The sequence below is a fragment of the Tamandua tetradactyla genome, chromosome 10 (assembly GCF_023851605.1).
Source record: "Tamandua tetradactyla isolate mTamTet1 chromosome 10, mTamTet1.pri, whole genome shotgun sequence".
NCBI lineage: Eukaryota > Metazoa > Chordata > Mammalia > Pilosa > Myrmecophagidae > Tamandua > Tamandua tetradactyla.
Genome location: NC_135336.1, coordinates 34496564 through 34518842, shown reverse-complemented (window position 1 = coordinate 34518842; position 22279 = coordinate 34496564). Strand labels below are relative to the sequence as shown.

At 36.0% G+C, this 22279-nt stretch overlaps 1 protein-coding gene across 12 annotated transcripts in view; it reads right to left on the bottom strand.

Moving 5' to 3' along the window:
• The window catches only part of SLC9C1 (solute carrier family 9 member C1), a 109717-nt gene that overhangs the window by 51828 nt on the left and 35610 nt on the right, over positions 1–22279 (bottom strand). For 11 of the 12 annotated variants that reach the window (XM_077118404.1, XM_077118407.1, XM_077118411.1 and 8 more), the window contains 7 exons: positions 21636–21735; positions 19793–19936; positions 18900–19074; positions 10648–10729; positions 8033–8199; positions 5943–6068; positions 885–982 (listed from right to left, as the gene is read on the bottom strand). In XM_077118404.1, coding sequence (XP_076974519.1) covers positions 885–982; positions 5943–6068; positions 8033–8199; positions 10648–10729; positions 18900–19074; positions 19793–19936; positions 21636–21735 — 892 coding nt within the window. The remainder of the gene's footprint in view (positions 1–884; positions 983–5942; positions 6069–8032; positions 8200–10647; positions 10730–18899; positions 19075–19792; positions 19937–21635; positions 21736–22279) is intronic. The other variant, XM_077118406.1, reaches the window with a different exon arrangement.

Here is a 22279-nt window from a genome sequence, read left to right as displayed (position 1 = left end):
GCTTACGGTTTAGTGGTGAGCTATGGAGATGGGCGGTTTACGACAAGAGGGGGAAGGGGGAATGGTGAGCTAGGTTACAGACATGAGAGGCAGGGAGAGAATACAGAAATGATTAAAAATTTTTAAAGTATGGCTAGGCTCCAATCCCTGAGAAATATGCCACACTCCACTCATAACCCTGCACAAATAGCCTCCTCTTGGCAATCCCTTAGGTTCAGAGGTATACATGCCAAAGGCTTAGTTTGCTCACAGTGGAAGAGGCCCAAGCAGACTCTGGAAGTGAGCCTGAACTATCTGAGCAAGGAATTTTGGTGTCCTTGCTACCAGGAGTGTGGTATAGAACTAGAAGGTAGGTTTGGGCTCGTGGATATTGTTCTGACTGAAATTGGGGTTCAACTCCTGCGTCTGCCCAACCACGGACACTGACCTTAGAACATTCCCTAATAAACTGATTTTGAGGAACTCACTGCTTACTAGGGAGATTTAAAGAAATCATTGCAAGTGTATACTGAGTATTAAGAGTGGATGATATGAAATGCTACCTGCAATTGGGAAGATGTGCCTAGAAGGAATATGGAAGGATTTGCCCTTAGTGAGGCACGTTAACAGTCTAAAAAGAAGAGTAACTCACCATAGCTCAGCTCTGGGGGACTTAGGGAGTTAGGAGGAGCAGCTGGTATACACGCACAGAAGCGTGCAGAGTAGAGGAAGTCGGGGAAAATGAAAGATGATGTGTCCTGGGTATGGAGTGCAGAGCAGGCAGTGGTTTGGACACATTATAGTGGATGATCCCAAGTTACCAGAGAAAAGCAAGAAAAACCACTAGTACAATTTCCTAAGTAACGCAGCTCAGAATGGAAGTCCTCTCTTGACAATATACTTACTCTCCCTTTTTCTCGCCAAAGCTTCCTGCTGCACCTACCAACACCTGGACCGCACTTTGGCTCAGAGTTTCATTCCTGTATTGCCTCTGGTAGCTCGCCTTAAAAGAAATGTTGAGTCAATTCATTACGTGGCATAGAAAACGATGACAACTTATTATTCCCTTTTACAATGAAATATTCTGTGATAAGGAGGCTAAATAATTTCTAAGACTCTGGTAGCTTTATTGAAGGAATCTTTCTATGAGATCGGTTCAGATCAGCATGTCCCAAACTGGTTCTGCAGGAAATTAGGGTCCTACTGGAGGTTAATTAGGTTTCAAAAAAAATACGTGGAGGTCTGTGACTCAAGTAGAGCAACTGCTGCAAACCGTACCCCCACCTTAAGAAGTTCATAATGCATACTAGAATATTAAAGGTTCTGAGAAATCCTACAGTAAAGGATCCTGGTTTACATCTTTATTGAATTCCGTTTTCCCCAATATTTTGACAACAGAATTCTGCTTCCTCTCGTCTATTATCAGTCCCCCTTTAGGTACTGCTACTATTCAGCTGAACACAGTCATTCCTTCATTTAACAAATGCGTATCGAGGGCCCATTCTGCTTCAGGCACTTGGTCTGAGGCCGGGAATACCAACTGAACGGGACAGACACTGTCGCTGGCCTCAGTGTGCTTTGCGGTTGGGAACCACTGTACAGACCGACTTCCTAAATCAGGATGTATGAGATAACCAGAGATTTTCGAATTCTTTAGAAGGCATTCTCTCTGCAGAGTCATTTTTGGATAATAAAACACTGCTTTGTTCTTGGAGAATATTATTCGAAAGGGAGAGCAACTAGATTTGAAGTTGAGAGATCAAAGGCCTTTTGTCCATAAGGACAGGAATCAAAAAGAGCGGCATTCTTCTCCTTAATTTTGTTAAATATTTATAAGGTTAAAATATCTTCAATATCCTTAAAGATAAAAATTGTATTTAAGGGGAAAATGAGAAAGCAGAAAATAATAGGGAACCCATGAAAGTTTGGCAACACAAAGGTCAAAGCTGTCAGATACTAGGACAATTTTAATTCTTAGATGATCATACCCTGCCCCTCCCCCCAAATTTAAGAAAAATTTTGGGAATGATTGATTCCTAAATATAACTGCCATTTATTGAGCTTTCTAATATATTTAACTAATTTATTTATATATGCTTAATATAAAATTAATTATTTTTTGCCACAACTTTGTGAGGAGGGTATACTTATCTGTATTTTATAGGTTCAGAGAGTTCAGTTGTATCACAATACAAACCCAGAGCACTCTGAATTTAAAGCCTGTTTTCTCCCCATTATGATATTTTGCCTCTATGTCAACACTCTGTTTTTCCAAGCTGTGTTCCCTCTTCCAATATATGACACTGAAGATATTGACTCAGTAAAACAAGAACTGGCGGAAATTTAAATAAAAGATCTTACGTCTTCAAAAACTATAACAGACCAATCAATATTACTGTTGGGAGGAGTGAACATTAGAACTGTAACTGTAGAAACCAAATCAACAACCAAGAGAAGCATGAACATAGGTCTAGAATAAAGTTGGACTAAAAGAATATGAGATGATCTGAGGATCTAGAGAACAAAGCAGAAAGATTCTACCTTCTTAAAAAGAAAGAGAAGTTCCTGATCAAGGCATAACAAGCAGTATAAAATCAACAATCAGGGACATAGTAGAGGAAAACATGGCTAAGACAAGAAATTAAAAAAAAAAATCTGTATTGCTGATATGGAAAAAGTTTTAGTGGTCTGGATAGATAAAGCCAACCACAATATTTCCTTAAGCCAAAGCTTAAAATCTAGAGTTCTTCAATTCTGTGAGGTGGAGAGAATTGAAGAGGCTACAGTAGAAAAGTTTGAAGACAGCAAAGATTGGTTCACAAAGTTTAAGGAGAGAAGCCATCTGCATAATATAAAAGTTCAAGACAAAGCAGCAGGCACTGATGTAGAAGCTGAAGAGAGTTACCCAGAAGATATAGCTAACATAATTGGTGAAGAGGCTGTGAACATCATTGAAATGACAACAAAGTGTTCAGAATATTACATAAACTTAGCTGATAAAACAGTAGCAGGATTTGAGAGGACTGTCTCCACTTTGAAAAGAAATTCTACTGTGGGTAAAAATTTTACCAACCTGCATCACACGCTATAGAGAAATCTTTTGTGAAAGGAAGAGTCAATTGATGCAGCAAACATTCTTGTGCTTTTCTTGTAAGAATTGCCACAGCCACCTGAACCTGCAGCAGCCACCACCCTGATCAACATCGAGGCGAGATCCTCCCCAGCAAAAAAGATTACAAATTGCTAAAGGCTCAGATGATGGTTAGTATTTTTTACCAATAAAGTTTTTTTTTAATTAAGGTATGTACATTGTATTTTAGACATAACGTTATGCACACTTAATAAAGTATAGTATACTGTGACTGTTACTTTTATAAGTACTGGGAAACCAAAAAAAAAAGTGCAACTAGCTTTATTGTGATATTTGCTTTATTGTAGTGGTCTAGAACTGAACTTGCAGCATCTCGTAGGCTTGCATGTATAGGGAGATTGAGAGAAGAAAAAATGGGTAAATGTGTCTACTCTAAAAGGGAGTCTACATTCATCATTTTCAATTAGAAAGCTATAGATACATAGAGAATTCTTGATATTTATAATATTTTATAAGATATAATTAGATACAGGTAGTCACTTTTAAGGTTGGAAAGAAACAGAATATATAGTCCAGTGACAAAAGAAGAAAAGGTAAGGAAAAGAAAGGAAAGGAAGAGAAAGGGAATAAAGCAGGCAGACAAAGGAAAGGGAACAGAAAGGAAGGAAAGAGAAGAAAAGGAAACTAGTAATAGCAAGAGAGGTAGAGGTATCCAAAAAAAGAGAAAATTTGAGATGCAAAAATAGACCAAGTATTAATTCTTATATAAATATTAAATAGTCCAAAGAGATTCAGATTAGTTAACTAAATGGGCAAACACTAACTGAGAATATACTATGTATTACACATTGTGTTATTTCCTGAAGATATACTAATTAATAAACCATAGTCTTTAAATACAAGGAGACTGCCTAGGTGTACTTGCTGTGCTTAGGGGGGAAATGGACCCTATTAAAATGTAAAATTCAATAGCACAATATGCAAAAAGAGATCAACAAGCAAAAATACCCACAATTTTTTCAAGAGAAAATATTGCATGCATGTGTGTATGTATACACACACAAAGTATGTGTGACAACAGAGGTAAAGGTAGGTGGTAGGGGTGTGGTGGTGGCAGTGGGATATCCTTGAATCTGGAGTCTGGCTGGAAGAGTTATTACAAAATTTGGTTAGCCAATGCACCACCTAGATGGAGAAGCAGAACTATTTGGAAAAATCAAGTGAGCAATGGGACACAGCAAACTGTGTGTCTGTGTAAAACTGAGTAGTATGGCAATGGCATGGAAGGAAGAACTCATGGTGAAGCTGGTCAAGACCACAGAAAAGATACAGAGTTCATAGATGTTACAGGTCCTTTCCTGAAAATAGTCATCTTTACAGATTTTTTGAGCATAGTATTTAGCAGGAGTCACACATTTGGATAGACACAGATTATGTAAACATGCTAGTGGTGGGTCTCTACACAATATGGTGTTATATTTTTCTTTGTTTTTTGTTTCCTATCTCATTGAAAATGTTTTGATTTTGGGGGGAGCTTTTGCAGAAAAAAAATGTGATTTATATTGTCTAAAAGCAAATTGCATGTACTTTTGGCAATTTGACAATTAAAGACTTTTTTTTTGCAAACTCCCCCTTGTATCTCTCTTAACCCGACAGAGTAATTAACTTAAAGAAGCAAGCTTGGCTCTTCAAATTCACCGAAGACTAACTCTGTACTAACACTACTCCACTGTTTCTGTATCCCTGTTCTATCCTTAACTTCATATTTACATGTTCTTTCAGTCTGTTCCATTATTTTGTTTTGACTAACTTCCACGCCTCCCGCGCCCCCTGCCTCATTTCTGTTGGCTGGACAAATTTAGACTCTTGCCCACTTGGTCTCTGCTGCAGGAGCTCCCTTCATTGGCTGCCCCCAACCCCCCTGGAAGAACCTTGATAACTGGCTTTTGTTCCTTTACCTCACACATCCATAGAGCCATCAGGCTTAGAAGAGACTTAAGAGCTATCTTTATTTTTACCCCATGTTAATTTCGATCTGTGGGAGGAAATTATTGCCCTGACCGTGCCAAACTAAATTGTAGAAACAAATGGGAAACATGTAGAAACAAGTGGAACAAAGCATAATGCAAGTGTGGGATTCATCCTCTGACACTGCCCCAATTGCTTAAAGGAGTTACTCAGGTCCCTGGAAAAGTTGCTTTGACACTCAACTTATCTGCCAGAGGTACTGCTGAAGAAGAAACAATCATACCTTGAAGACACCCTATTTCCTTAGTTAACTTGAGCAGTGCTTAGAATTTTGTGTGGCTGGAATAGCTGAGAAATGTCTGTTAGTCCTATATGTAGTGGAGCAGACCCAACAGGAACGTTTCACTGGATGAGTCATAGCATTTAGTCAAGAGCTTGATCTTAATAGAAAATGGTAACGAAGCTATTAGGAATTTTCCACAGAGAGCTGTATGCTGCTATGCTACAGAGTTTCTCTAATTTTTCTGAAGCTTTAATATGAAAACATACTAGCCTCTACATTAGTAGAGGATTTGGTGGTCTATTTCCATGAAAAACTGGTTTGGACCCGAAGAAGAGCAGTGGCATGGAACCGACTACCTAACATCTGGTTGAGGGGCAAGCCCTGCTGTAATTCCTGCCACTGGAAATTCCCAATTCCTCATAATAAAGCACCTCTTGTTTAAATTATCTGAATTTTTTTTCTAACCAAATTCCTAAGATAATGCAAAGCTTTCCTTTGTCTTTGTAAATAATCTATTAAGTTATGCAGGTGAGCATAATTGAGATGTCTTTAGCAAGGCAGAAATTACTCAGTATAATTTTAGATAAAAAAATATTTTAAAGAATATAATAAAATACTAACTATTTGTGCTGACAAGAGACGCTTGTTGGCCAGCTCCATTGCTTCAATGTTAAGAGTCTCATCTATTTCCCTGTTACAATTTGGACATTTCACCTTTTGATGTCCTGTTGTTTCTTCTTGGCTCAACTAAGTTAAACACAAATCAAAGATATAAAAGGAATATATGACTATTAGCATATTGCCAGCATAAACCTCAAGCAATTGGCATGCCAGTTGGGTTTGAAAAATGACAGAAAATCTGGTACGTACACACAAATGTTCAGATGTTTTGCCATACCTTTGTTCAGTTATCCTGAGTTGCTACCTTTTGGGGGAAAAGGCTATATCATATCCTTACCTTTACATGGCATCATTAATAGTTTGTAAAAGTTACCACATATATGATTATGCATTTAATCAGTGGTTATTAAAATATGGTCCCCTAGAAGCATTAGCATCACTTGTGAATTAATTGTTAGAAACGCATATTCTCTTTTCCCACTGGAGACCTACTAAATCAGAAGCTCTGCTGGGCAATCTGCATTTTAACAAACCCATTAAATGATTGTGATGCAGCTTAAACTTGAGATCACTGCTTCAAACTAATTACTTAAGGCAGACAGAAAGGGAAAATGGCATAATGATGTGAGAATATAGATACATATACATATATATACACATAATCATACAGATGAGAAAAACTAAGGCTTAAAAGAAAATAAAAGATTTGCTCAAGATCACAAAGCTATTTATTAAATGGCAAAGACTTGATGTAAACCTAGGTTTTCTGAGTCCCAGACACTGCTCTATGTATAACACTTTACTATCCCTCACGCTGTTGTTTGATCCCTACTTTCTGAAACTGAGCAAATAGCAAATGATGGCTTCAACCCTGACTCTGTGTTAAAATCTTCTGGGTAATGTGTTAAAATACACATTCTTGGAACCCTCACCAAACCGCCTGCACCAAGCATCTCCTGCGTAGCGGCTGGAAAATCAGTATTTTTAACATGCTTTCCGGGTGATTCTGATGTAGCTAGTTCAGCAAAAAGGCCACAATCAGATAGATATCGGGAACTACTAAAGAAAATCCTTGGGTTTGGTTTAGTACTTGCTCCCTCCAGAAATCCTGCCAATATTCTTGGAGTAACAGGTTTAGTTTTGAGTCTTCACCTGGCACTTAAGCACTGTTTAGTGGATTAGGGATGGGTTGGAGGGAATCTCATTCCGTAGATACCAATTATCTGACCCCTATACTCCTAGAAGGTGGGCCCTCATATTGTGCGGTGCAGGAAAACATTGCAATGAAAACTGGAAATGAGATAGCAGATGGCAAAAGGGCAGCAGCATTAAGGTCTTTGGATGACCTTTGCTATTTCCTCTTCTGAAAACCCAAGTGACTGATGAGCTGAGATCTCGTGAATGAGTAAGTCTGGCCACAGAAATTCTAAGGCGTATCTCAGAAACAGGAGATAATATCTTATCCACAATTAAACCTATGATATTGGCCTTGAATTCTATTTCATAAAGAAATATTAACCATAATCTAAGGGTTAGCAAATGCTTATTTTGGCATATGTAGTAGCCTAAATAAATTCTGAATAAATGATTGAATGAAGACCTCTGTTCACCTCGAACCTGGTCAAGAACTAGCTGCTTTCTAGGGCTCACTCTCCTCTTTAGATTCCTTGAGAAGCCAACCCTAATATACTGCTCCTTCTTTTGAATTCACAATATTATTTATTGTCTATATACTCAAAGGGGCTGTGACTTCTACTTTGCTTCACAGTGATCACCAAATTCCTTATGCACAGTCAGAAAGCAATATATATTTGTTGTTATAGATGATGCCTAAAGACCTCTACCTTACTATTATGGTAAGTAAAGAGTTATCAATGCAACTTTTCTGTCAGTTACAAGTATTAAAAAAGAATTAATATTTATAACATTAATATTAATGTATAACATTAGTATTTATAATGGTAATACTAAATTTCAAACATTTCTACTTTCATGCCCTTTTTCACAAAAGCAAAGGTACATATAATAATAAAAGCTAAGTTCAATGTTATCTAATTTGAAAGACTAAACAAAAGATATTACTTGCTTACAGCATATGGGTTTTCAAGAGTAATTGCTTTCTCAACCATGTTCCAGTCAGCATTAGCAAGATCTTTGTCAAATTTGAGCGTAGAGGCTGTAGATTTGGTTAGCTCTTGGAAGTGTTGAAATGTATAATAAAATGATTTATATTTTGTTGATGTGACATCACGAAGACCTTTGACAAAAAAGCCAATTTTACACATAGTAAGAGCACCACTATTTTGATACAGATTATAAAACTTCCTTTTATTGTTAATATGTTGTCACTAAGTATTTAAAAATTTTAAATAAAGACAGCATATATTGTTTTATAATGGTAATGATAACAATTTCAAATGTTTCTACTTTCTGTCCCTTTTCGCAAAAGCTAAGGTAAATAATAATAATAATAATAATAATAGTAGCTAATGCTTATTGAGTGCTTACTATATTCTGGGAAGTAAGTATGCTTAATATGTGCAGGACTTTGGGTATATTAAGTAATTTGATAATCACCAACACCTTTTTAAGTCAGTCCATTTACAAATTTAACAGATGAGTAAAAGAAGCACAAAGTTCTTAAGTAAGTTGCTTGGGCTCACACATCTGGCTAGTTACTGGCAGACAGCTTGGCTCCAAATCCTATGCTTTTAACCATTATGCTAAATGATTGGTAAACTCACACACCAGAAACAATTTTGAATATCAACACTGAAATTCATGGAATGTAAAATAATTTGCACAGAGTAGATAAAAGACACATATTCGTGGATTAAAAGAAACATAAATCCTTCATAAAGTTTGAAGGACTCATTCGATCTGACATGTATTCCTTTGCTATGCCACAGAAGCTTCTTTGGAAAGCAATAATATTCTGTGAGAAAATATTCCCTGCTTCCAGTGCAAAGTAAACACATGCTCCACAGTAAGAATTTTAGGTCAGATACTAAGTATTCTTAGATACTAAGAATAACATGTGGTACTCTTTGCAAATATATTTAAGGATATATTTAAGAAATAGTCAAATGTAATAAATATAAATAATTATTTAGTTACATTCTAACAAATATTTGATTTTTGATAAAAGAGCCCAAAATGTGTTCTAAAAGGTTCTATAGCTAATGGCTTAACAGGTTGCCAAAAATCTCCAAGAGCCACTTCGTGGTGACAGAACAAAATGGTTTGGTGTAGGTCTAAAATTTAGCATTTTCTAAACTGTTATTCTATGTTCATATAAGATCAAAAGCAATGACTTAGGTTTCTTTACTACAGGACTTTTCAGTGCTTGTAAGGTGTTCATGTATATTGCAAATCTTTCAGGTGGAGATGTGGTAAATCACATCCCTCATCTTCTATCCTTACAAAGAATACATATTAGCATCTTTAATATTTATCTCAATAATGATTTGGAGCACAAAGGCATAAATTAATATACTTCATTCATTCATCAAATATTTATCAAGTTCCTTTCGTTGGTCAGCATCAATAAAGGCACAGGGGACATGCACTTCCTTGATACAACCTACTTTTAGTCCATTTCTACAAAGTGAAACAGGAACCTGACCTCTTCCCTGGGCTCCAGACTCATACTCAACAGCTCTTTGCTCTCTCCTCTTGACTGTGAGAAATTTTAAATTGGAAAAATAAAAAGGACTTCTGATAGGCTTTGTGAAACTGGCCGTTTCCTAAAACCTCCCATGGCAGTTATTAGCTTTCATACCAATGCATTATTGAGGCCAAATATCTACGAGTGATTCTTAATTCTCTTTATTTTTAGTCCTCTTGTCCAACTGCTAACTTTAAATACATCTCAAATATGTCTATGTTTCTCCATCCCCTTTGCCACCATTCTATCCAAGCCACTATCCTTTCCCCCTGGACTAGGACAAAGACGGACATTTCTGCTTCTACTTTCCCCTATCTTCCAGTAAGTTATCCACAGCAGCCAGAGCAGTGTTTTAAAGACCTTAGTCATATAAGGATACTTACTTGCTTAAAACCAGCCAAATAATTCCTTTCACACTTAGAATAAAATACCAACTCCATATTAGGATTTACAAGGCTCTTTGTCATCTGAATTCTTCCTACCTCTCCTATCTGGACTTCCTCAACTCTCCAAAGTATTTTCTCAGTTCCCAACCTCTCAAACCTTTTTTTCTGCTATGTGAAACACCCTCATTTTAGCTCCTCAGGAATTTAGCACCTCTTGTGTACGGTTTCATTTTATTCTGTGGTTTGTTTACTTTGAGGCCCATATGACTCTTTGACATTACCTCATTTGAATTGCATACTCTAATATAAGCTTTATCAGCTCAGAAATCTTGTCTGTCTTTATAATGCCTCACTATCAGAATAGTGCCTGGCATATAGTAGGGTATTAATAAAAATTTGTTGAATAATTGAATAAATTTATAAACTTCTGCTATTATTTTTGTTAAGCTGGATCAGTTAAACAAGTAAGCTTATTGGCCTAAACCATTAATGTGCCTTTAAATAGAGACTCGTTTTCCTCTTCAGTTAGGCACTATGGACTTGTATTTACACAGATTCATCATTATTAGTACTTAATTAGCATTAGCATACTAATTAGCATATTTAGATATATCTTCCTCTTCCATTCACCATACTAATTAGTAGGTCTTACCTAGTTTAGTAACTGCCAGTGGCAAAATAAATCTATTGAAAATCAGGGTAACTAAGCATACTGACACTCCATGAAATAATATCTAGAATAAAAAAAAAATGCAAAGTAAGTAAACACGGCAATTTCATATAATACATTCTATGGTTAGTGACGTAATTTAAGATAGATTCTTCTATATCAATAGATGATCTTGGCTAGGAAGAATTTGGATGTCAAGCCTAAAGAAAGTACTTTGGAGATTTTTTGACTCCCTGTATAAACGTTCAAGCATTTGGAACAAAACCAAATATCAAGACAAGTTTGACAAGTAAACATCTACTAAGAGAGAGAAAAGAAAAGAATACTTGTCCATAAACTCCACTGCTGTACTTCTTGGGCTCTGGGAATATGCCCGTACTTTCCTTTATCAATTCTTATCCATTATGCATGACCACATAGTTCTCTGCCAAATATTACCACTAGTCTGCGCCGAATAAATCCTCTCACCTGGGAAAAGAGAACCAATGAGAGGCTTTGATAAGTTTGATCCACCTCATACTTTATCTTCCTGACATTCTTTCATTGTCAGTAGGGAAGAGAAATTTATGTCTTTGGTGCCTTTTGATTTCTTTCTTTACTTACATACCAACTGAGTCTCAGAAACAGGTGGAACAACTCTTTCTAGCCTGATTTTACTGATTTGTGCTGATTTCTGGAATTCTATTTTCTAGAACTTTCATTAACCCCTAGCAAGTACTCTGCTCTATGGCCACAGAAGGAGTTTGGTGACACAGACTGAAAACAGATTAGAGCCTCTCAACCCTTGTGCACTATAGAACCCTTGGGAAACTTTAAAATACTGGTGCTCAGGATGTCCCCAGTGAATATTCTGATTAATTATTCAAGGTGCAGCCCAGGCATTGAGAAAAAAAAAAAAAAGCAAAAAACCTTGATATATAACCTCTTTATAATGATATATCATGTGATCTTTAAAACAAACTATACAGATCATGCAGTTTGATGAGTTTTGACAATGCATACACTCATGGAACCCACAATTCTATCCAGATGTAGAGAATTTTCATTTTCCCCAGAAATTTCTCCATTGTCCCTTTCCAATCAACCCCCAATGAGAAGCAACCATTGCTTTGATTTCTATTCGTATAGAGAAGTATTGCCAATCTTAGAAATTTAATATAAATAGAATCATATGGTATGTATCTCCTTTGCATTTCCCTGATGAGTATGATGTTGGACAATTTAAATGGGCTTATCTGGTGTACATTTCTTTTTGTGAGGTGTTTGTTAAAATATTTTAACCATTTAAAATATTGAGTTGTTTTCCTTTTTATTATAAAGCTGCAGAGATTATGTATCCCTTGTATAAAGGCATGCAGATATATGTATTATGAATATTTTCTCCCACTCTGTTTATCTATCGATTTTTTTTGGTAAGCAAAAGTTTTTGATGTTGTTGAAGTCCATTTTTTTTCTCCTTTTATATCTAATGCTTTTTTGTGTTCTAAGAAATTTTTGTCTATCCCAAGGTCACAAAGTGATCCTCTTATATTTTCTTCCAGAAGCTTTTGATTTTTCAAATTTAAATTTGTCTATGATCCATCTTGAATCACTTTATATTTATGGCATGAGGTAAGAAAAGAGGTTTTATTTTCTTTTTTCTAGATGACTACAGTTATTTATTTTCCCCCATTGAACTACTTTGGCGTATTTGTCAAAAATCAGTTTACTATATGAATGTGAATCTTTGCTGCAGACTTTATTATATTCCATTGATCTATTTGTTTATTCTAATAGCAACAACCTACTAGCTTGATTACTATATCTTTACAGTAAGTCCTCCAACTTTGTTCTTCTTTCTCAAAATTCTTTCGGTATTCTAGGTCTTTTGCATTTTCATATAAATTTTAGAATCTGCTTGTCTATATCTAAAACAAATCTGCTTGGATTGGAATTGTGTTGATTATAGTGTCCAATATGGGAAAAATATTTGGATCTAAATATCTCCACTCATTTAGATCTAAATTTCTGTCAATAATGTTTTGTACTTTTCAGTTAACAGGTCTTGCACATGTGGAAAGGAGCCTCTAAGATGGCCCTCAAAGATCTCACCCCCTGGTATCAACATTAGCACTTAATCCATTTCCCTGAGAGTGGACTGGGCTTATTGACTGATTTATAATGAACACAATATGGCAGACATGGTGTGAGGTCACTTCCAATATAAAATGATAGAGGCTTCCACCTTGGGTGTTTGATTTTCTATATCTCTTGCTTGCTCATTCTGAGTGAAGTCAGCTACCACGTTGTAAACTGATCTATGGAGAGACCCAAATGGCAAGGAATTGAGGAAGGCTCCTGGCCAAGAGCTAGCAAATAACTGAGGCCCTTAATCTAACTGCCTGCAAGGACTGAATTCTGCCAACAATCACATGAGGGAGCTTTGGAACTCCAGTTGAGCCTTTTAATGGCTGCAACTCCACTTGATACTTAACTAAAACTTCATGAGAGGAACAGAATCAGAGGAGCACAGCCAATCGGACTCAGACTCTTGATCCATAGAAACTGAGATAATAAATGTTCGTTATTTAAAGCAGCTAAGTTGGGGGTAAGTTGTTACATAATAATAGATAACATACATATATTTCATTACATTTATTAAGTATTCCATTCTTTGTGCTGTTGTTATATTATTTTTATTTCATGATTGTTGCTAATATATAGAAATACAAATGTTCTATATATTGAACATGTATCCATTATATTGCTAAGTTCACTTATTAGTTCTAGTTATTATTTGGCACATACCAATCTGTATGCTCTTTTTCACCCTATTGCAGTGTGTGGAAAATTGAATACAATGTTGCATAGCAGTATACTGAACAGACATTCTTGTCTCATTCCCATACTTAGGGGGAAAGCATTTAGTATTTTACTATTAAGTGTCACATTAGTTTATTTTTCATGTAATGTCTTTGTTGGTGTTTGGTATCAGAGTAGCATAGCCACATAAAATGGATAGGAAATTGTTCTCTCCTCATCTATTTTATGGAAAAAGTTGTGTAAAATTAGTATTGCTTATTCCTTAAACATTTGGTAGAATTCATCAATCATTCCATCTGAACTTGTATTTTCTGTGAGAAAGTTTAAATTATATATTTGCTTTCTTTAATAGATATAGAGGTACTCATATTTTCTATTTCTTCTTGTGTCAGTTTTGGTAAGATCAGTTGAGTATATTATTTTTGGGTTCAATACTCTGTTCCATTTATCTATGAATCGTCCCTCTATCGATGCTACATACTCTTGATTATAACTTATAACAAATCTTGAAATCAAGTAAATAGATTTTTACCATTTTGTTCTTTTTCAAAATTGTTTTAGCCATTTTAATTCCTTTGCTTTTCCATATACATTTTAGGATAAACTTGTCCTTAAATGCGAAACATCTTGCTAAGGTTCTGTTAGAGATTAAACATTTACATCAATTTGGGGAGATGGAAATCTTTAAATGTTGATTCTTTCAATCTATGTTTACAATATTTCTCTCCGTTTATTTTAGTTGTTTTTAATTGGTTTGATTGTTTTCATCTGTGTTTTGTGTACTTTTCAGCATCCAAGGGTTCTTTCCTTATATTCATACCACTATATAGATAAACAATTTAGCTTTCTATATTTATCTTTTATCCTGAAACCTTGCTTAACTCACATGTTAGTTCTATGAATTATTACTTTTCTTTTTGGAGATTTTGGATTTTCTACATAATTGTGTCATGCAAGTAGTGACATGTTTTTTCTTCCTTTTTAATCTGTATGCATTTTATTACATATTGCTACTAAAACTTCAAACTAGTTATAAGTTCCATCATGGTTCTGAATAGGAATTGTGAAAGTAGATATTTTTGCATTGTTCCTAATCTTATAGGGGAAAGCATTTAAGTCTTTCATCATTAAGCATAATGCTATGTGAAGACTTCTTTTTTTTTTTTTTTTTGGTAGCTGTTCTTTATAAACTTTAGGAGGTTCTCCTCTATACCTCTTCTTTTGAGAGAGATTTTATCATGAATGGACATTGAATTTATTCAAATGCTTTTTCTGTTCGTATATTCAGCATTAGTTGTCTCAGCTCCTGTATCTCATTTAAACTATTGGTTTGTTCCTTTGACTGGGCCATATTTTCAATTTTCTGAGAGTGATCTGTTATCTTCTGCTGGTGTCTGGGCATTTAATCAGATTTCCCTGGGTGTTGGACCCAACAGGTTGAAAGATTTTTCTGTGAAATCTCTGGGTTCTGTTTTTCTTATCCTGCCCAGTAGGTGGCGCTCATGGCACTCGTTTGTCTGCGGGTCCCACCAGCAAAAGGTGCTGTGAGTCCTTTAACTTTGGAAAACTCTCGCTGTGGGGGAGTTTCGCCAGCCGAAGCGGCTTGGAAGAGTGTCAATCCGAATCTCCCAGCCGGCCCAGGGATCCGAACACGGGGAAGGTCGCCAGCCGCCACATCCCAGGAGAGCGCCTGTCCGAATCTCCTAGCTGGCCCGGGGTGCCAAGCGTGGCGGGAGGGCACAAGCTGCCGCGGCCCGGGGGAGTGCACTGTTCCCAGCCAGACCGGGAAGCCACGTGTTTGGAAGGGACCCCGGTCACCGTTCTCCACGGCCTGGGGATCTCTGATCCAATTCTCCCACTAATGCTGAATATACGAACAGAAATGGAAAACCTCTTCAAAAACGAAATCGATAGATTGAGGGAGGACATGAAGAAGACATGGGCTGAACAAAAAGAAGAAACAGAAAAACTGAAAAAACAAATCACAGAACTTATGGAAGTGAAGGACAAAGTAGAAAAGATGGAAAAAACAATGGATACCTACAATGATAGATTTAAAGAGACAGAAGTTAGAATTAGTGATTTGGAGGATGGAACATCTGAATTCCAAAAAGAAACAGAAACTATAGGGAAAAGAGTGGAAAAATTTGAGACTGTGGATCTCATGTAAATATTGTTTGGGCTGGTTTTCTTGGACTCTGCTCTGTAAAGAAATGTGGGGCTGCATCCTCATTGTTTCTAGGTGGAAGTAGAAGTTCACGTTGCCCATTCAGCTTCCATTAAAACCCAAGGGGGAAGACTTATTGTAGCTTCTGGGCAGAGGTGGAAGTTCTTTCTCCTCATATGAATTCTACTGACACCTCCTGATAGTGGTATTGATGGGGAGGGCCTCCTTACTGCTGAATTGTGGTGCAAGTCTTGACTCTACACTAGTCCTCCTCTTTCTCGTGGGGAGGGTGAATGGCACATTGGTACTGCTGGGTGGGGATGGAATTTCAGGTTTCCCACATGGTCTCCACTGACACTGTGGGTGGAAGACTTGCTACCACTTTGAGCAGGGATGAAAAACTCAGATCCATATTCCACCTTCTTTGAATCGAGTGAGCCAGGGAGATTCAGGTCCCTTATTATAGCCTGGCAAGGCATTTTACTCTTACATATGTTGTAAACCCTATACTATATTACTAAATTTCAATTAAACAATTAAATATAATGAAAAAAATTTTGAAAAGGGGAACAAATGTTTCTATAATTATTCACATATTTAAAATTTTTCTGTAAGGCTGATTTTCCATCTGGTGTCATTTAGTCTGAAGGACTTCTTTTAGCATTTTTTTATAGTGCAGATCTACTGGTGATGAATTCCCTCAGGTTTTGTTCATTTGAGAATATTTTCACCTTTTTGTGAAATTTTTTTGTTTGAGGGATAGTTTATCTGTAATAGAATTTTAGGTTGATGTCCAACCCCCCTGCCAGCACTTTAAAGATACTATTTCATTATCTTCTGGTTTGTATTGTTTCTAATGAGTAATAAGTGGGATTCTTATTTATTTGTATTTTATGTGTGTGTGTGCGTGTGTTTTACTCCAGCTGCTTTTAAGCTTTTTCTTTCTTTTTGTTTTTCAGCAATTTGACTAAAATGTGCCTTGGTGTGTTTTTTCTTTTTTTATTTACCTGCTTCAGCCTCATTGAGTTTATTGGACCTGTGGGTTGTCTTTCTAAAATCACATAGGTAAAGCTTGGCCATTATTTCTTCCAATGGTTTTTTTGCCTTAATCTTCATTGATATATTCCATGTCTTCACTCCTTACATCCATTGTTTTACTTTAAATTCTTGAAAATACTTGTAATAGTTCTGCTATTCCAAAATTGTTTCATCTTTAGGTCTGTTTCAGCTGCATAATTTTCTCTCCTAGTTATAGGTCACATATTTCTTCTTCTTCACATGTATAGTAAATATGTAATTTTAGGCTGGACTTACAAATGTTACATTGTTGAGATTCTTCATTATGTTATCTTTCTTTAAAATGTTTTGACTTTTGTTTGGTAGGTAGACAATTAATTTACTGGCAGGTCACATTATCTTGCTGAGGTATGGTTTTAGCCTTTCTTAGAGTGGGTCTAGAGTAAACCTTCTCCAAGACATAATCCTTACGTCTGAGGTGTAGCCTTTCTGGGGCCACAGCCCAACCGATGTGGTATTCAATGAGGTTTTTACACCAATGTCTGTTAGCATTACATGGCCTGCAAAATATCCATTCAGCTCAAAGTTCCCTAAAAGCTGTTTTCTGCTGGTCCTCTCCAATTTTCTTTTTACACATGCACATATTAGTGTTGTACTGAGTAGTGCATGGCAGCCCCTGTGCAGATTTTTAGTGCTCTTTTTCTAGAGTTCATCCATTCCTGGTTCCCTGCACCACCTAAATGAGGCTATTTCAGCAGAGTTATTTTCCTTACTCAGTGACATCACTCTTATGTTTGTCATCACTTCTCTGTGTCAGTTTGGAAGAAGTCCAGAGTCACTTCATGTGTTCCATTTCTCTCAAGTGTCTAACCATGCAATGTCTCCAGTCTCATATCTGAAATCAGTTGCTTCATGTAAGTGAAGATGTTTTAGAGTTATTTACCATGGAAGGTAAATCTGATATCTGTTATTAATCATGCCCAAAGCCTGAATTCCACAGGCATTGTATTTTTCCTAAAAGCTCCCCAAGGATTCTAAAGTGCATTCAAAGTTGAGGAACACTAAAATAATTTAACGTTTTAATAGTCCTAAGAGCTAATACTTGTATACCAGGCATTTAGTACTCATACAACCTTCCAGGCGTATTTAATCTTCACTACAATTCTGTAAAGCAGATAACGATATTGTCCCAATTAAACATATGGGAAAACTGAGACACTGTGACTTGTCCAACGTCACATAACTTGTGAGCAGTAGATCTAGGATTAAAAAGGCATTCCGTCTTCAGAGTCAGTATTTTTAATCCCTCATTATTGAACTTTTCAGTCAATTTTAATAAGTTACCTTCGGGTTAAGTAAATTAAATTGAGAAAGGAGTATTAATTTCTTATCAAATAGTTATTATTAGTGAGGAGATATCACTAAATGCTTTGATTTATCTAGATTTTATTTCAAAGCAGGTCTACATGACATCATCATCATCATCATGATTACCTCTCTATTTCTCACAATAATTCTGTGGGGTAGTGGTCCTAAAGCCAGCTTCTATCAGTTCATGAGAGCTGGTTGTTAAATTTTCAGAAAATTTGTGAGCTGACATTCTTTTGACAGGAGTGATTACATTGCAGAAATTGACAAACACCACAAAACAGGCTTCTTTCCTGCACACCAGTGGTGGTATTGAGTTTGTTTGGAAATGAATAAACTGACACTTTGGGGTAAGGGTGAGAATTAAATAACTTGTGTGAAGACCACACAGCAAACAACAGTCAAGTTAAACATTTCAGAGCCTGGATCTGTGTGCAATGTTCGTTATTACACTGGTCCGTTTGTATGATGACGCACTCATCTTGATTATTTAGGAATGCAGGATACATTAAAAAGTAGAGGGAAATCATGTAATATTAGACAGTTTTGGTTTTAAAAGCCATGTTTGAGAATTTGACTTTTAAACAGTTGGACTATTATTTAATTAGATGTACAATAACTACTTTATAATTAATTATTTTGCAATTGGAATTTATATAAAATAAAACAGAACGGACGTGTTACTGTGATGAAGGAATTTAGGAATCTTTAAACTGGAAGTGGGAAGGAAAAAGTTGCCAGTTCTTTCTCCTTCCCAAGTCTTGCCATCATAGCATCCTCACAGCGCAAGTGGGGTTGAGTTACCTCACAGCAAAAAATATTTTTCGTAAACAGTGATGGTTTTATAAACTATTCAAATAAAAACTACAGCTTTCTTTACCTGAGATTTTTCCCTCTGAGATCCAGAAGCAGTGTCAGAGTAGGCAAGGAGAAGCGCCATGTTTATATTAGGCATCCCTCTCATTTCGCTCCATACCATTATGAATGCCCAGCGCCAGCTAAACCCATGACCAAGTCTAGACAGAAGAGGACTCATTAGCAGAATGACCACAAGTCTAGGAGACAAAATAATTTACATAAGTTATTTTGTCACAGACATTTCTTTCCATTTCACTCCACTTTATTCCAATCTATTTCCTGTAGAATTGCCAACTCTCAGATAAATGTGTCATTTTTCATGCACTGTTGGCTAGCACAAAGGAAGACAGAAAAGTTCTACAGAATTCAAGGAGTGGCTTTCCTCTCTTTGTCCCTTTTGCTAGGTGAAGAGTAGGGTAAACCCATGTCACCCTTGAGTGGTATTTCTTCAGGGGGGAAAAAATATCTAACCCGGGTCTTCGGCATGGCAGGTAAGAACTCTGATTCATTTTTGAAACCAGGCCCTTGCTAGATTCACTTTTGTAGATGTATTCCGGATCCCAAAAGGGAAATGAAAGCAAAGCAAATGAGTAAGAAGTGAGGAAAATGCCCATTATTGGTCAATTCATTTTTATTTCTTTTCTCGGCCACACATCATTTTTAAAATTTACATGAATTATACTGGTAATTTGGGACTAATTTCTATTTACTTGACACTGGCAGACTTGATATTAATAACTCAATTGATTTTCCAATTGTAAGAGACAAAAAAAGTCTGATTGGGTAGCTGAAAAAGAGATGACATAGAGGAGGAAAAAAATCACAATAAAAGGAAATCCTACGTCTTTAACCTTCATCACTCAAATTGCTAACATTCTACTTCTTACTTAAGAAAAATTTAAATGCCATTCTTACCTTAAAAGAACCAGTGTGAAGTAGATATTTATTGAATAATATATATCAGAAAATGATATATATAAATATGTATATGCAGGAATTAGAAGTCCAATGAAAGTAAACACCATAAGAAAAGATACAAATGATAGACAATTCCAGAATCTGCATTTCAAAAAGATTTTTTCAGAGTTAATTATAATAGTTAATTAATCTGACATACTTATTGCAAGGCTTATGTCTATGTGAAGTACTATGCTAGGCACTATATATAAAATAAAGATGAATAGGCATTTACTCACAATCAAGGGGCTTAAAATACAACTGGCAAGAGAGAAGCATAAAGGTAACTAAACAAAAGAATTCTAAAGTAAATTTAACCAATTTACACTGCATGAATGTCAGCATCATTGTTTTAGACTGATTTTGAAATAAATGTTTTGCTTGAAGCTATGCTATTCAGGAGAATTCAGTCATTCAGGTATCATAATTCCTATAGCTCAAAAACACTGACAGTAAAGTCCTTATTTCATTATAAAGAGCTAAAATAATTTCTTTGTAAAAGATTTTAACTCTGAGTTTGACACAGTAACAGGGTTAAGGCTTTGCATCTAATCTAGCTAATGCTTAGAAGATGTGATTCTAATTCACATGAATGTCCTTTGCAGATTCTCCGTTTTGATGTGGAGACAGTGTGACAGTGTGATAAATACACTAATGCTCCGGAGCCCTGGAAACGCTGCATCATTCTCAAAGTTCATGTTCTAAACTGCTGCTGGAAGAATAATTTTAAAGAGGACATTCAAATACCAATATTGGCCATGGAATTTCAGTGACATGGTCCAGAATCCTATAAAATCCCGTGCCTTTAAGCTTCAGTCATTGGCATCCATTCTGTTTTCTGTAATATTCTCCAAAAGTCCAAAAATCGTTGTTTACATTTAGAGTCTCTGTTAGCACATCTGTTGCCTTTGTGTGATTTAGGTCAAGTTCTCACTCTGTGAGTCAGAACATTAGAGACAATCCCCTTCCATGCTGATGCAGATTCTACTCACTCCTCAGTTGGACATCCGTGAGTAGGGCACAAATTTCTATATTTGTACTCATAGCCTTGCTTTAATTTAGTTTGGCCACACTTTCTTTTATATATAACACGGCCAACCCTCTTCAAATGCCTTTATGTTAATTTTTACAATTCATTTTGTGTGGCATTGCTTCATCATTCTTAAAATACTGGCCTTCCGTTCCTAGTGGCAATATCATACTGAGTCACACTGGCGTGAAGCAAAAGGAACTATTAGAATACTGAATCTGTTTTTATTTAAGTTTTTGATATTTTGTTCATAGTAGATCTTTTGTATTAATTTCAAATTTAAAAAATATTTTATTAAGTTTTTAAAGATATTCATTAAAAATCACTACTTATCATGATTACTGAATTTTGGGCCACCCTGTTAATTTTGTGCCTGAGGCAAGTGCCTCACTTGCTTCACCCTAATCTGGGTCCTGCCTTGAGAATATGAGATTTAGACTGGAAATTACTGAGTAGATAGTTGGTCAGAGGCTTGAGGAATTAGTGGGGCAATAGAGCCATCATGAACCTCAGGGGAGGTTACAAATTTAGTCTAAAATTAGAGGAGAAGGTGGCACAGGCAATAGGGTGTTTTTGGTTTATTTGTTTGTTTTTGTTTTCTACATGGGCAGGCACTGGGAAACAATGCAATAGAATTTTAAGGAAGAGTTTTAATTGGGTAGTTTTCAAGTTGAGATCTTGCTTGGACCCACGTAGATTTAGATATGGTTACTACTACAATATTACAGATTCCAACGTATGAAGCAAAGTGAAAATAGGCTAGCTACTCACTCTAGAAGGAGTGCTGCAACTCCTGGTTTAAAACTAGTAGAATTTAAAAAAAGTCCCATAATACACAGAGTAAATATTCCAGACATTCCAAATAGCTCACCTATAAACAAAAAACAAAGCATTAATTTCACATCAGCAGTGGCACAAATTTCATCAATGATTATATCATATATCTTGATAGTACCATTCTTGATATTTTGGAATGGTTTGACCCTGTCAAGGAAGTCAGGCCAGGAGAGACCCTATATGAATCTACTTCCCCAGTTTAAGTTTCTTTTTTGGGTACTGAAAAGTGTAAAGAACTGTTTGTGGACTATACTGAAAAGTAGCTCTATTAGAGGTGAGGTTTCCACAACAAGGTTATAAAAGCAGTATATTGTTACTGCAAAAAATTTTTAAAAATAGGGCACAGTATAGAGGTGTACAGATATGTGGGCACGTTGTGTATATGTTTAAAAATTGCCCATAACTCCACTACCAAGCCTGAAGACATAAGCGTTAAAGAAAGTTTTGATTACAATATCTGTTAGGGAGAGTACCATGTTTGCCTAGAAGAAATAATTTGATAAACTATTTGAGAATAAAGAATGAAACTCAAAGCACACCTTCAAATGCTAAAGGATGTTTGTGAATTTTCATACTTG